The sequence below is a fragment of the Lissotriton vulgaris genome, unplaced genomic scaffold (genome assembly GCF_964263255.1).
Source record: "Lissotriton vulgaris unplaced genomic scaffold, aLisVul1.2 SCAFFOLD_1201, whole genome shotgun sequence".
Classification (NCBI taxonomy): Eukaryota; Metazoa; Chordata; class Amphibia; order Caudata; family Salamandridae; genus Lissotriton; species Lissotriton vulgaris.
Window position 1 is genome coordinate 350,409 of NW_028254650.1, and position 17,001 is coordinate 367,409.

At 46.5% G+C, this 17,001-nt stretch overlaps 2 protein-coding genes across 6 annotated transcripts in view; one reads left to right on the top strand and one right to left on the bottom strand.

Annotated features, from left to right (window-relative positions):
- LOC147659476 (uncharacterized) overlaps positions 1–17,001 on the bottom strand; it is a 203,716-nt gene that overhangs the window by 186,007 nt on the left and 708 nt on the right. The gene's annotated exons all lie outside the window — the stretch shown is intronic.
- LOC147659477 (uncharacterized) lies at positions 5,198–7,339 on the top strand. Its single transcript, XM_086951729.1, has one exon. The coding sequence runs from the start codon at positions 5,254–5,256 to the stop codon at positions 7,303–7,305; it is 2,052 nt and encodes a 683-aa protein (XP_086807855.1). The 5' UTR covers positions 5,198–5,253; the 3' UTR covers positions 7,306–7,339.

Genomic DNA, 17,001 nt, shown 5'->3' on the forward strand with positions numbered 1-17,001 from the left:
AGTATCTGGCACCACAACCGGCCTACAGTAATGACCAACATCAGTATTACAACAACAATAGAAATACCGGGATGCAGGGAAGGGGCAATGGACAGCAAAGGGCCCAACCACAGTCAGGCCAACGTACATGCTTCTATTGTCACAAGGTGGGACACCTGCAAAGAGAGTGTCGCTCTAGGATTCGAGACCAAGCCCAGCAAGTTATGGGTCTCGCCCAACAAGCACCCCTGCAGTTACAACCACAACAACAAATGTACGCACAGGCACCCCAGATGGTGTATGCTTATGCCCAACAAGCACCGCAGCAGAATATGCAACTAGCACAGCTCCAAACACCTGTAATGACCCAAGCTCAACAGCCATCCACAATGATGCAAGTTCCCGTGCAACTGCAGCAACAGTCATCCTTGTACCAAGCGATGCCCCAAGCCCAAGCTGCCCCACCACCAGGTGGTGTGGTAATCACTTCCAATAACCCATTTGCACAAGGCACCATCCAGCAATACTCACGCTAGGACAGCCCACAGACAACTCTTGTGTGCCCAGTTTTATCATGCATCATGAGCGGTGAAGATGACCCCACCGTCCTGGTCACGATAAATAACAAAACATATAGCTTCCTCATTGACACAGGCGCCACGTACTCCTGCATTACAGGCGGACACCTGCCTATTTCTGATCAAGTAGCGGACACACAGGGATTCTCTGGGGCAATAGCAAGGGTCCCCTTCACAAAGCCAGTACCCCTGCAAATAGGAGACCGGGTGCTGGAGCAACAACTGCTTTATTCACCACACTCTCCAGTCAACCTTTTAGGGAGAGACCTAATGGCTAAACTGAACATGACTATTCACTTCCATGAGAACGGAACAATGGTTTGCTCTATACCTGGCACACCCTTAGCTAGAATGATGGCACTCACAGCTCAATCTTCCCTGACAGATCAAATGAGGGCTCGCCCTGTGGATGAACAAGCGTTCTCCACCGCGGTACACATCATTGTAGCCAACACACCTGAACTGCACCAGCGCACTGTCCAGCTCCCGAAGGAATTTCTCTTTCGTCCGGAGTCCCAGCACTTTCACATATGGGACAAAAGCATGATCCTAGGCATACATGCTCTTCACATTACACCTACATACGGGGCATTCATAGCAGGAGACGACAATATGCGCTCCTGGGCGTGTGTAATTTTCATACACCCCGGACACCAAGTGAGGGACATCTCAGATGAACAGCTCTTTGGTGATCCTGACAACCATCCAATAACAGAGATTGTCTATATGGATGAGGTACCTCTATCGGTGACGGTAGAAAAAAGAACGCCCACTGCCCGCAGGAATATGACTCAGTGCGTGAAGCTGACTTAGCTCAAGTCCCGCCACACCTGTGGACCACTGGTCCCAATGATGTGGGCCTCATCCGCTCTGCTACTCCCTTTAAGATAACACTGAAACAAGGCGCGATCCTACCCAGAATAAAACAGTACCCACTTTCCAAGGAAGCAGAGGAAGGCATTGCCCCAACAATACAAGCCCTGCTAGATCAAGGGGTCATATACCCATGTGTATCTCCAGTTAACACCTGCCTTTTTCCTGTGCGCAAGGGCAAGACCAATCAGTGGCGTCTAGTTCATGATTTGCGCTCAATTAACAACATAGTGGTACCAGAATTTCCCATTGTCCCAGACCCTTCCGTCATCCTCACCAATGTTCCCCCGAATGCACAATACTTTTCGGTGATTGACCTGAAAAATGCGTTTTTCAGCGTCCCCCTTCACCCAGACAGTCAGTACCTATTGGCTTTCGTATTCGGCGGGGTGCAAATGACTTACCGGCGTTTGCCTCAGGGGTACTGTGAGTCCCCGAGCGTATTCAACAGAGTCGTCAAAGAGGACTTATCGAACTTCCAATGTCACAGTACCTTACTGCAGTATGTCGATGACATTTTGCTCTGCAGCACTACAGAATCCCAGTGCAGAACTGATACAGTCTCTCTGCTCACCACACTAGCTCACAGAGGCTACAAGGTGGACAAAAACAAACTTCAGTACTGCCAAACAGAAGTACAATACCTCGGTCAGTTAATATCAGCATCAGGGAGACGGGTCACGCCAGACAGAGTTGAAGCCATCAAAGGGACATCAGAGCCCCAAACTGTCAAAGACATGCAAAAGTTCCTAGGATTAGTGAACTATGTCCGCCAGTGGGTCTTTGATTTTTCCACAATAACTGCCCCTTTGTTGAAAGCAGTTAAAGCAGCCAAAGACAGACGCAACAAAATAGACTGGACACCTGAAATGACAGCATCCTTTAAACAGCTCAAAGATGAAATAACAAACGCACCAGTGTTAGGCACACCTGACTACACAAAAGAATTCTACCTCTTTACCCACTGCAATGGCCAGGTCATGACTGCCGTCCTCACTCAGAAATACCCAATGGGCCACAAGCCCCTTGCTTACTTCAGCGGAATGCTAGATTCAGTCATGAAAGGTCATTACCCCTGCGAGCAAGCTCTTGCTGCGGCAGCCTTCGCAGTGGATAAAAGCACACCCATTGTCATGGGATCCCCTTTGACACTATACACTGAGCACGCTGTCTTTGCCATAATTCAGAAAGCTAAAACAACATTGACAACACAAAGAGTGTCAGGTTATGAAGTCATACTGTCGTTACCCACCCTGAAGGTTGTTAAATGTCACACAGTCAACCCAGCCACATTCTTTGCCCATCCCATTGCCGCATCTGATGATGACACCCATGACTGTGCCACATATTGTCCCGATGAGTCAGGAGCAGCAAAAGAGGACCCCCTGCTAAACAGCACTGTATATTTTGTAGATGGGTCCTCCACAATAGACCAAGAAACAGGGATCAGATACACAGGAGCCGCAGTGGTTAGGGCTCAGCAGCATGAGTCCTCTGACTCCCTAGACATTGTACAACAAATTACATTGCCATCGCACTACTCCGCCCAAGCCGCTGAACTAGTGGCACTAATTGCCGCTTTAAACAACGGGGCTGGTGACCGCATCACTGTATATTCAGACTCTGCATATGTCACAACAACGACACACTCAAGCATCTTGCGCTGGAAAAGGCGCGGATTCCTCAAATCAGATGGAACACCGGTATGTCACAAACAATTGTTGGAAGAACTAATAGAAGCCCTGACACTTCCAACAGAGGTAGCCGTTGTCAAATGTGCTGCTCACACGAATGGACAAGACTTTGTGTCCAGAGGCAACGCTCTGGCAGACTGGGCAGCCAAAGCTGCAGCCAGACCCCCCCTACCTTTCACTGAGCATGACCCACACAACACCCCAATTTTACTTGCCCAAGCTGTAACACCAACAGAACTGACAAAGACAAATGAAGACAGTGTACCCTTAACACCACACACAGACAACAACAACGACACAAACACCACCCCTCTTGATCCAAATGCTTTCTGCCCACTCGATGACACACAACCATACGATTTCATTGCCCAATTGCATCTCAGAGAGATACAAGAAAGTGCACCACCACAAGAGAAAGAGTTATGGAAAAAGAGGGGAGTACAGCAGGACCCTGCTGATTTTATTTACAGACAGACCATGTCCGGAAAACCTGTCATGCCACAAGCCTTACTACAGGTAGCGTTAGATCAACTTCACCTTCCCGCACATGTCTCCCGAGATAACATGTCCACCACATTACAAGCAGACTGGTTCATTCCCAATGCTTATGAACTAATACAGCTATTTGTTAACAAATGCATCATTTGCCAACAGTATTCCCCAAACCCAACTCTCAAAACCGTTGCCTCCACTATTCCTAAACCTTCTGGCCCATTCAAAGAACTCCACCTTGACTATGTCGACATGATTGATCGGTGCCAAAATTACCGATATCTCATTGTGGTAGTATGCCCCTTCTCACGGTGGATCGAAGCTGGACCATGCGTCCACTGCGATGCCAAAGCAGCAGCCACATTCCTGCTCCGTGACGTCATCTCCCGCTTTGGAATTCCTTCCGCCATCAGGACTGACAACGGAAGCCATTTTTCAAACGCCATCTTCTCCTCTCTCACCACAATGCTAGGCATCAGACACAAGCTGACATCCGCTTACCACCCCCAAAGCAATGGCATCTGTGAGCGCCTCAACGGTTTACTCAAAACCAAAATAAGCAAAATTAGCGCCACCATTGGCAAAAAATGGCTCTACTGTCTCCCACTGGCCCTCTTCTCATTAAGAAATTCCCCGAGCTCGGATCACCACCTCACCCCCCACCAACTTGTCACTGGACGATCCATAAATGTAGCAGTCCCTCCCAGCAGGCCCAAAACTGATAGCGAGTCATCCTCTGAGATTGTTAAGGCTGAGCTTTATGACTTCCTGTGCACACTAACCCGCGCTGCGCAGTTCCTCTCTGTCCAGGTATCCAAAAGGAAGGAGAAGGGCCCCATCGATCCTGAGCTCCCACCTATCCGTCCTGGAACTCTCGTCTTCATCCGGAGGCACGTCAGGCGTTGGAAAGATCCTAAGTTTGACGGACCCTTTGAAGTGATTGACTCTTCTCCAACTGCCATCCGGATAGCCGAAAGGAAAGCATGGATCCACAGGAGAGACGTCCGCTTCGATCCTGCACCTGCGCAGCAACAGCCAATGGACTAAAAGAGGGAAGCAACATGGCCATGATCCCCCTGAATGAGGACGACGACTTCCCATCCACCGTTCCATCCATCATTGAAGAAGAAGAAGAAGAAGAAGACGTCCACGAATATAGCGCCTATGAAGCAAAGTTATGTATACTCACTGTTCTTATGTTTTGTATTATTGTTGGAGTGGCACTAGCAACATTCAACTGGTATATCTTTTTTCTTGCTGTAAAAGGTTATAGTGATAGAAACAGCCAAGTTGCCTCACTGCCTATTGTTCCATCCACTGTACCAGCGGTCACACTCAAACAGCAAAAAGCACCACACAGCACACTAGGTCCTGAACTCCCAGAAAACAGCACTGCTAGCAACACGTCCATTAGTGTGCACCTTGAGCTCTCACTCAGTACCCCAGAGGAAAGGACTAGTCCCTGGAATACAGCTACCAACGCCACAGAACGAGTGTCCCGTCGCCACCCTCCCCGCCACCATAGACCACGAAGATTTGCCTTCGCCATACCCCCATACATGACAAAATCGAAACCCCGTATCCCCTCCCCGTTTGTCCCCGGCACCCATATAGACACAAGACACAAGCCCAAAGGAATGTCGCTAAAAACATTCCAACATCTCGTGCAAATACAAGAAGGCCTAGGGCCCATGCTCAGCCTACCCCAAATAGTAAGGGACCATTCAGTCCACTCCTCTATGGTAGACAACTCCTGGTACAGGGACATGACAGCAGTTGGGAAAATAGTAACAAATGAGTCTTGCTACGTATGTTCCTACATTCCCCATGCAGTAGGGGCTGACAGACTGATTTTTCCCAAGGAAGTTCCACCACACATAGCCACATGCCTTCTTCACTTGTACCTCTGCCGGATAAAAGGGCAGATTCGGGTCCTTTCAGCCCGAAAGGAAGTAGTCTTTGTAAACACCACTACATGGGATTACATTTACACTGTGCACAAGGTTGTCACCGACCTAGCTGAACTCGGGGAGGAATTCAAAGAAATGCGAAGGACAGGGGTACAGGACATGGATTGGCAGGAACAGGGCATTAGGAAACGTGGGTACATAACAAACAACACACCCCGGACAGGATGTGACCTATCATATAGACACCCCCACCCCCCAGGCCAACGCCACTGCACATGCAAGGATAGGACAATGCTACGCCTCCTAGCGCAGGTCTACCTTAACAACAAGTGGCAGAGCCCCGGAGGGTTTTGGTGTAAGGCGGCAGCCTTGGGACCCCCTTGGGCGGACGGGAACGAAGGGGAAAAGTGTGGTCAAATATGGGCTGAGGAGAGCGGGAGGTACACGTGGAGTGGGGAAGGAATGCCAGAACATAAAAAAGGATTCAAACTAAAAAACCCTTCTCTTTGTTTCATAGGAAATGGCTCGGTGGCTGTTGGGCGCAACACAGATTGTAATTCCACGATTTTCAGCTTCGATATGCAGTTCGGCACCACTACTCTAATGGATTATTACTGGGCTTGCGGAGAGCACCTCTATCCCCAACTACCTCCTCAGTGGCTCGGACTGTGTACCTTGGTAACTTTGCATGAAATTCATCTGGTCGTACCAGCATCAAATGCTTCCCACATCCTGTCACATCCAATGACGGGTGACCTGACATTCCTCCATCGACACCGGCGAGCAGCAGAGTACTTTGCAGGAGAAGCCCGTGGTAAGGTCCCAGAAGAGTTCCGCCTCTTCAGCGAGGCCCAGCTTTTCTTCGGAGGGGCATTCCCAATGTTTCAAACTCAAGCTACTGCCCGTTGGCTGGAAGTAACTCGCTATGAGGTCATGAAAGCAATAAACAGCACCAGGGATGGCCTAAATGCAATAAGGGAAGAACTGCGCCCATTACGACTAATGGTTCTGGAACATCGCTACTTCCTTGACATGCTAACGGCCAAAGATGGTGGTCTGTGTCATCAAATAGGGAAATCCTGCTGCACTTTCATACCTGGAAACGACGAGGACAACGGATCCATATCAAGGGCCATTGAGGAGTTGACTAACTTGGGAAAAGAAATGATCGAGGAAGGAGGTGCCCCTGCAGACATTATCCCAACGAACTGGTTCGACTTTGACTGGATGCCCTCCTGGCTAACTGCTATTCTAAAGCTGATGATACCCATAGTCGGGATTATGGTCTTTCTGTGTTGCACCTTTCAGCTGGGGAGTCACTGTATCAAGAGATTGAGCACAAAAGCGGTAGGGATGAATTATGCTAGGACAGGGATTTACCAGACACCAAAATATGAAGACATAGATCGGGCTCCTGGGGACGGGAATGGAGAACAGGTACAAATGATCGAGCTAGGACAATGTAGTACACATCCAGCACCACCTGACACACACTCTGGAGTACCATCAGCCCCACCTCTTCCCCCAGGTAGAGACACACTGAGCAACGACACTGCAGCTACTCAGTATGAGCGCCTGCTCAACAAATCAGGTCAACAGTATATCCAACTACTAAGGTCAGACGAAAATGTTGCACGTCCAACTAGTTTTAAGTGCTATGTCAATGACATGCCATGGATTCCACCATTAGCAGAAAATTCAACAAAATACTCACTTAAGAGTGTGTTCATAAATGAACAAGAGGGGGCAGATGATGGAGGGTCCCGTTCTACCATCTAACACCACCAGAAAGGAAAGTTCTGACAGCCTTGGTAACATGAAGGTCTGATGTGGGCCCTGCATGATAAAAATCTGAAAACATGCCAAAATAACTAGCTTTCCTCATTAGTAAATAAAGGCCCCAGGGCCCACTATGCATGCAGGCTTACAAACACACGTTTCTGTGCACCAAAATAAACAAGATGAAAATAGGCCTTCAAAAGAGTGTTTAGCTTCACTGTCAGCTCCCAGACCAACACCCACACACACACACACACTTACCCTGGTACACGTGGTACAGCTTCCTGAAACCTCTGCTAACGTTATATTTTGAAACATAGCTTGCACAAGTATAAGCAGCAATTTCTAGCGATAAACAGCATCTATCATGGAAATTCACACTTTCAAATATGTAGAAATGCGCGTGACAGAAAAAATGTCCTTTTTTAGTAATGTACAACATGTAACCATTGTGTTTAGAAAGAGGTTCCGGAAATGTTCTCTTTCAAAGGTACAAGATGTTCTCTTTCAAAGGTACAAGATGTTCTCTTTCAAAGGTACAAGATGTTCTCTTTCAAAGGTACAAGATGTACTCTTTCAAAGGTACAAAATGTTCTCTTTCAAAAGTACAAGACGTTCTGTACGGAACATAATGTACTGAAAACATTTCCTTCCGGTGTCCAAAACACTTGTGGTTAAACCACCTGCACCAAAAGGCCAGGGGCCAGCGTCATCGTAGAACCCTAGTTCCTCAAATTTGGGTATAACAGGCCCAACTGTCAAATCTGAAAGCAGACCTTTCCTGCGGATGCCCAGCTGCACGAGCGTGGAAGGATCTCTCGGCTAGCCGAAGACTATCTGACTTGGGACGTCGACGCCTCACTCAGGTTGTGGATCTCCCAGGGCAGATAGCCCATCTCTCTCTCTCTCTAGATCTCTGACCCTTCAACTATCTCTCTTCATGGATATATTCCTGTATGGTAGGCTCCTTTTAACATAGGTAACTGGCCTCACTCTCAGCCATTTCCAGACACTGAATCAGTAGCAAAATGTTGTGTCTTAGCTAAATCTACTTGCACCTTTTTTGCCCTGCCCTCATAATTCAGGGCTCTGATAGAAATATGCAATCTATGACAATGGACCTGTCTCAGATGGTTGGCCCATAGATAGTTGGGCTCTATATTCTTGTACTCAGTAGTGTAGCATCTTTGATCATCTGTGTTTATGTTTTTTAAATACATTTCACTCCAGTATTTCTTTGAGATATTTTGAGCATTAGTCATCCAGCATTCTTACCAGATAGAGCGAAGTCTGGGTCATATTTAGAAAATTACATTGTTGCTTGAATTGATATGCATTTAGCTCTTTGTTTGTTAATTGGAAAATAAAGTGCCACTCCAACTGGAACGTCTGGTATCTTACATTTGTATTCCTTTTTTACTCAGTGAAGTGCTGTGTTGGTGATGTGCGAGTTTTAGCCACACCTAAAGGTGGTGACCACTGACCGAAGGGGTCAAGACTTTCCCCTTCACACCATCGCAGGAAGCAGACACTGTCCAAGAAGAGCCGCAGGCACGCAGGCCGACCCCATCGCTTCGACTCCGGAGGCGAAATCAAAACATCTTAAGGTAGGGATTTAGGAACCATGCGTTGTAATGGGGTTGTGGGGATAGAGCCTAAAGTAAAGGATCTGGGTGGGGAAGCGAACTGGTGTGGTATCTTTCTCCAACCAGCCTTTCGTTGCTGGATGAGGATTGTGGTGTTGCAAGTGTTTACATCTGAAAGAGCAGGGTGTCTGCACTCTGTACTGGGTTACTAAGCACAAGCTCTGCTGCTTGTCATCCCGGTTTTTCTGTGCCTCTGTGTGCGTGGCTCTGTCTGTGTGTGTGCGTGGCTCTGTCTGTGTGTGTGTGGCTCTGTCTGTGTGTGTGCGTGGCTCTGTCTGTGTGTGTGCGTGGCTCTGTCTGTGTGTGTGCGTGGTTCTGTCTGTGTGTGTGCGTGGCTCTGTCTGTGTGTATGTGTGCGTGGCTCTGTCTGTGTGCGTGGCTCTGTCTGTCTGTGTGTGTGTGCGTGGCTCTGTCTGTGTGTGTGGCTCTGTCTGTGTGCGTGGCTCTGTCTGTGTGTGCGCGCGGATCTGTCTGTGTGTGTGTGTGTGCGCGGTTCTGTCTGTGTGTGTGTGCGCGGCTCTGTCTGTGTGTGTGTGCGCGGCTCTGTCTGTGTGTGTGTGCACGGCTCTGTCTGTGTGTGTGTGGCTCTGTGTCCGCGAATACTCTCTACTACTCTCTAATGCTCACCTATTGCCATTGTAAATGACAATACCATTTATTTATGTTTTTTAAAAAAATGAAAAAAATGTAATGAGCAATGCCAATAGCTCTACCTTTAATAATGCCGATACCATTGCATTGTAAATGCTTGTTTACCCAGCAACCGCAAATTGTGGCACTTTAGCAATGGCGCCCGTGTCCACTGTCAGCAGCTTCTAATATAGCCCCTGCAGACATGACGGACAGCAGCAGAAGGTTTCTTTACTTTCGATGACACTTCTCCATTCATTCGAAGATAATCTGGGTAACTTGAAGGAATAGGCACGGGTGGTTCGGCCTATTCTCTATGCCCCCCCCTTCATTGTTTTATCCCCTTTCCCACTGCTAGCGCGGACCGTTCTGCTCCATTTTCCCCACCCTCCATTCAGTCCTCACTCATTCTTAGTTGAGGGGGTTCTCAGTAGAGATTTGAATGCTTCTCCTTTCTCTCCCACTTTCTCAGATCACCTTCCTTACATTCTCTGACTGCGCTTCCGCCTCCTGATTCTGCTGTCTGGATGAGTTACCTCTTTCTAGATAAAGGCGGGAGGCTTATTCTAGCTGTGTTCATGCACAATTTATGGTTTCTTGTGTTTAGCTTTCCTTGTTTTAAGCGGATACACTTTTTCTATTTTTTCCTTCTTTAGCACCCTGTATTAAAACAAAGAAATCAAATTCTCGACGTTATACCAAATACCTCCAGGTTTCATCATGTTTCTTTTTTGACAATTAAACATGCTTCAGTTCTGCCATTCATAAGAGCTGTATTTTTCTGGTTTGGTTCGTTCAGATTTGATCTCACCAGATTAACGTTTTGATGACTTTACAGAATTTGGTCACCAGAATCAGAACTGAAGTTACTCTGCAAATGACTGTAGGTTTGCTATGTCCAGGGCCACAGGAATTATGCGATTGTGCGGCCACAGCGATTTTTGCATAATAAAAGATTTGCCGTATTTGCCACATAGTACATCATTTGCCACATAATCTAGTAAAATTGAAAAATAATGAAGTAATGCTTCCCAAAAATATACCGCATTACAAGGCATATATTGCTTTTTCTTGCTGCATAATTTACTCAACTCTGACGCGTATTTTGGCCATCCCATGCTGCATAATTCCAGCGGCCCAGGCTATTTCCTACCACTTGTATAGTGTCTTTATCAAGAGTCCATTCCTCAGCGGTAGGATGCACTGTACACTTGCGTGGCAGGAAACATGCTGCGTCTGTGCAATCAGTTTCTCTTGCTTTCCAATTCCCAGCTGCTTGTAGGCACTCCCCAAGTGTTTCCTGTGAAAACAGTTACAACAGAATAATGGAAGAGCAGCTCCTTTTTTATGCCGTGCCCTTGTGTGATGTGGAGATGCATGTCTCCCTCCCTGAGGAATATGACCAAGCCTGAATCATCTTCACCTCTTTAAAAACTCCACACACTCATATATATTACTTAATGACATAAGTTTGGAAGTGGGCTAAAGCGGACTATCAAGTCGACTGGCTACGCCACGAAAAAAGAAACAATATAAAAAGCCTCTCACACCCCAGTCTCACTAACACAACCAAATCATCAGAGGAGGACTTGTGGGCAAAACTGCACTCAGACATTAAACAGAATGATGGGGCGAGGTTTTGGAAAACCATTAACTCGCTGATACGTCCAGCACACCTGGGGGTCTCATCAAACATTACAGAGGAAATATGGGCATCCTATCTTGACACGCATTTCAATCAAGAACCTCCTAAAAACAAGGTCCTATTTACATTAGATAACAGAACAGTCGACAATGCCAACATTGCACAACAAACCCAACTGCGCACCGAAACTGAAGACAAATACGAACCTAACAACATCTCAACGCTCCAACACAGCATTGAATGTCAAATTAAAAAAGGTAGAAGGGAAGGAGATCCGGGACCTAATGGAATCCCCCCGATCCTCTTCAAGCAAGATGCGGGTTACTGGGCAGCAGCTCTCGAACGCCTTTTTTTGGAAATCAGGTGCTCGAACATCTTGCCAGATTCCTGGAAGGGCTCTATTATAACCCCAATATACAAAGCAGGGGACAGGGCTCTTCCTCAAAATTACCGACTAGTGGCCCTAATAGATAATGAGGCGAAGTACTTCACAGGATTACTGCTGGAGGAACTACAGGAATGGGCTGCAAAGAAATCGCTGATACCGGTTTATCAGACAGGCTTTGTCAAAACAGTGGGCACGACGACTAATATCCTAACCATGGGCCTACTAATAGATAAGGCAGAGACGAAAAAACTGCCACTACATCTCTGCTACATAGATTATAAAGCGGCTTTCGATAACATCAATCGGAATCTCCTGTGGTCTAAACTAAAGAATTGGGGGATCTCAAAACCGCTGCTGGACCTGTTAATAAACCTGCACACGGAGACCTGGATACGAATAAAGGTGGGGGACGGCTCACTGCTGTCCAGGCGCATACCGACAAACAACGGCCTCAAGCAGGGCTGCGTCCTGGCCCCAACACTGTTTAACCTGTTCTTGGGCGACCTGGCGCCAAATCTGATTGACTGCAACTCTCATGCCCCCAAACTAGGAGGGCTTAATATACCATGCCTCTTATATGCGGACGACATTGTTCTCATAAGCCATACTAAAGTAGGGTTTTAAAGACTCTTGAACATCACTCAGAGCTATTCCGAGGCAAATGATCTAAAAGTTAACCTTGAGAAAACTCAATCTATGACCATCAGTAAAAGAAAAAGAAAAACCTTCACGTGGCTCTGGAACAAATCTCGCATTAAAGACACGTCAATATATAAATATTTAGGCGTGAAAATCGACAACGGCGGCCGATTCATTGCACAAAGGTCTTGCATCAAAGGCAAAGGGATAGTTCTGGCAATTGCTTTAAAAACCTTGAATAACAAGCTATCTGGTCCATCATTAACACCATTGGTACAAGCTATCCGAGCAAAACTACTGCCAACAATCACTTATGGAAGCGAGGTTTTACGAGGCAGAGATGCAACAATACTTGACAATACAATCACAGCTGCATATAGAATCATCTTTAGTCTTCCTAAGTGGACCTCCCCATCACAGATTAGGCTGGAGTTCGGCATTCAACAACAGCTCCTGGCACGCCATGGGGCCTATATCTGTGTATGGGACAAAGTGAGGAAATCTGCACAGGGAACCTTGAATGAACATCTATGGAGGGAAATAGAGCAGACTTCGACCTCGCCTGCAGCCAAATATCTTGCAAAAAGTCTTGTAAACACCGGGCTGGAACAGATCTGGGCATCCTCCTTAGACCATAAAACCTTCAATAAACTGGTAAAGAAATCTATCAAACACCAGTCGTGGGTACAAGACAAAACAGTTTTTGCAAAAAGAACGCATGCTTGGATGATTTTGAATTCTTACTCTGCAAAAGCTCCTCAGAACTATTTGGGCTTGGGCTATGCCAAAAAGACAAAAATGTGCTTCTTAAAATACAGATTTGGGCTGCTGCCCTGCATCCAGCATCTCCCGCACTGGTTAAAAAAGAAAGCAGGTTTGTCATGCCGGCTATGCGGTCATATAGAAGAAGATATGATTCACTTACTATGCTCTTGTGAGAAATTGCTGGATGAGAGGAAACTCCTTTTAAAACCACACTTTATTCGGCTTGGGATACGTACACGAAGGAGCGCAGTACTAACTTGTTTTGCATCTCAGGACCCTCAATTGAGCTGCGGCCTGGTAACATTTTTAAAGGCTGTGGGGGACAAAATGTCAGGGCCAGAATCTTGAATTGACTTGGTTCCAACTTGTCTTGTAACACAAATTATACTTAATTTCAAATACTGAGAGATAACTGAATGGCTGATATGATTTTATAATTACTAAGAACAGAACATAAATGTTCATACAATGATGGTTTTAAACATATGTGATTTTATATTGTGTTTTAATTTTCATGTTTTGTATTGCATTGCATTGGTTTTAATTAACTGTGCAAATAAAATTACTACCACTACTACTGTCTCACTAACTCAACAACCTGACCTCCCAAACTCATTACTTGGAAATGAGATGTGAATGAGAGACTGGGTGAGGATCTTTAGGAGTGTGCCAAAGTTTGTGTGGCTAAGTAGCTGCAGTCACCCCTAAAGAAATGAGAATTGCAAAATTCTGTTTTCTTGGGCGGGATGTATGTTTAAATTTTGTTCAAGCATCTAACATGGAGGAAATTATCGGACAATATGTTAATATGCTAATGAAGTGTTTTCGTCGGTTACAACATACCCATATATGACAGAGTATCAGACCTGTCACCTTTAAAAAGTAAAGCATTTGCAATGCAATAGGTCTCACATTTTCAAAACGTTAACCTATTATTATTGTAAATGATAAGGCCTTTTATTATTGCATGTTTTTTAAACAAATAAATAAAAGGCAATGTAATTTACAATGCCAATAGCTCTAAAACTCGAAAATGAGAGACCGGTTACATTGCAAATGCTTATTTTTTTTTAGCTATCTGCTTCGCTAATGGGTGCCACTTTTAGTTAGGTTCCCAGGCCTATTTTTCATCCCAGTCTGTTCAAGGGACTTGAGCCGCAGTAGGTCCTCTTCCTGCCCATCCTCAGGGAGAGCGTTCACTTTATGTGTCTCCTCCATCAGGGCTATTCTGATGGATGGTCTAATAATGATGTGCTAACAGTGCTTTAAATGGGCCGGTACCAGCGTCGGATTGGTAACGCGGGCACTCGGGCAATGCCCGAGGGGCCGGTGTCCAGTTCCAGCTGTGGGGTGCTTTTCTTAGCAGTCCGGGGGGCGATTTGGCGGTTTCTGCATTCTTCGGATGCCACCAGAGGTTGCCTGAGTGGCCTTTTGGAGGCAGATGGGCCTCAATCACTTCCCTTTTTAAGGACAGAGGTTTCACTCCCTTCTCTCACTGGGGCCCGCCCATTAACATATGCTTATTGAGCGGGGGCAGGGGGCCGGAGCAAAAGTGGCCTCACTTGTATTCAGGGGTGTTTCACCACTGCAAGCTAATCTGTGCATTTTTTTTACCCCCCCCTTTTTTTTTATAAAACTTCGCCGAAGCAGTGTTTTGCAAAGGCAAAATGCAAATGTGGGTCATTTTTTAATTTTTTTTTTATTGTGCCCAGGCTGATTTTTAATCCCAATCCAACCCGGGCCGGTACTCACCGGTACGGAGTACCGGCACTTCTTTTTTTCCCCCTAAGAGTACCGCCACTTCTCCGTTACCAAATAGAGTACTGGTAGTCAGTCACACATAGTCGTGAGCATGCATCGCATTTCTACACTGCGGCGCATGCTCACATATTGGTGATTTCACAAGGAGGGCAGTAACGCCATGGCGCCAAGGCAGAGCAACGTGTGACCCAGGCGCACAATGCCCATTGGACTTCAGTACAACAATGCCCCTCCCCCCGGCCCCCCTTCCTCCATCCCCCAGACCCCGCCCGCGCCGTGTGTGGCAGCCCAGCTGAGACAGGTTGCCGGGCGCACACACAGCCGCAACCGAGTACTTCACAGGTCTTTGAAAGACCTTTTTGCTACTTTATGAGGTTTTGATCTGTTTCACAACTTCTTAGAGAGCCCCCGCAGCTCCACTCTGACTTTTGCTTGAAGAATGAAATGAAACTGTGCACAGCCATTGGACGAGAGAAAAAGGTGGGGTGCAAGGAGGGGAGGAAAAAACAGTATGCACTCATTTGTGCATGCCGGTATCTATATGCGTTATCACCTTAAAGGCTAGACAGCTGATTTTTAGGGGAAAATGGCAGCGTTCCCATGGAATGCACCCTATAGGACTTGCCCAGTGGTATTTCACAAGACTCAAAGGAAGCCCCCGGCATCTGGTGGGAATCCTACCACACCTAAGGGCAGAGCATGTAGCTGCTCTTGAGGGGCTCTCCCCTCTACCACATTACAGTACATCCGCTGTGGAGCACGGGCTTGTAAAGAGAAGCACACTGTACCCTCTGGAGGGGGCAGCATTTCATCCTCTATTTGTGTACTTTTACCTGCTAAACAAACACCCGGTAGGGTTGTAAACAAGTAAATCCTCCCCCAGGTTTTGCTGTCTAACAAGTGTTGTGTTGGGCTGCCAGACGTTCTCTGTGTGACGCATGCATCAAGGCTGTTAGAGATGCGACTCTTGGCCAAGCCCTTGACCTGTCCTGTGGAACCTGTTGATTTTACTTATGTCTCCGGCAGTGGGACCTAATGCCCTCAGCAAAAGCAACAATGAATACAAGCATTGGCAAAGTCAGTAGGCCTCACTTGTGTGACCTGTTGAGTTTGCCAGTGTTTTTTAACTGTGTGGGAGCTTAAGAAACATGGGTTGGGGAAAAGCAACATGGAGTGCAGAGGTGAGGAGATGTGAAAAAGCAGGTGGGTGAGCACAGTAAAAGTGAGGGGCTGGGAGAAGCTGTCAGTCAACACAGAACAACACTGAGTGCAGAGGAAAGGCATACACAAGGGAGATGGCTTGAAAACACACTCTCTAATGGAGTACTTCACACAAAAGAAAAAAAGTGTTGTGACCCTTCAAATGTTTTTTATTAGACCCACGCTTAGTCCCGCCTCTAGCCCCGCCTCCTTCACACGCCCCCAGCTCGATCTGATGAGTACCTGCACTCTTCTTTCCCCATTTAAAGCACTGCGTACTAAGGTGTTTATTATTCTGCAACCAGGGCCAACTCCTGGGTTTTTTTCAGTCCCTCTATTGGTGCAGACAAAACAGAGTCAAGTGGGGCATCAAACTGCATACTTCCATGCACGAGTAGTTAATCCAGTCCAAGGGTTTTCTCTGTAGATTAAACCAGGTTCACCAGAGTTTTCCAATTACAATTACAACTGCTGATTATTTCTTTCATGACAAGAATCTAAGGTTACTATATGCAGAAGCGTAACTTAGGGAGGGGTGTTATTTGGGGTGTTACACCCCTCCAATAAGTGTATTCTGTAGTAAGTATGCAGTAGGTCGGGGATGGTGAGGTGTTTGTCGGATTTCTCTTAGGATTTTTACTTGAATATGCAGACACAAACTCTCACACGCACACTTTCAGGCTCTATGGTAAACAAAGGCTCACACCTTGTTAGCACTTCACACAGACTTGAGAGGCAGCTTTTCACTTTGTCCAGGCTCTATTTAGGAGATCTGACATTCTTACAGTGCATGCATATGTGTTGGCCTTTCCCAGTATTTGCACAACATAAATAGCATTTATGTAACGCTTACTACCCCTACCCCTGAGGAGGCGTTGTAATAATTTAAATATCACTATTTTTTCTTTTAAAGCACTATGGGTATTGGAAGCTTTACGCTGACAAAAGGCAACATTGGTTTATGTGAAGCTTAAAAAAGTGGGAATCTTCTGCCTAAATCAGGAGGATTTGCAAGTATACTC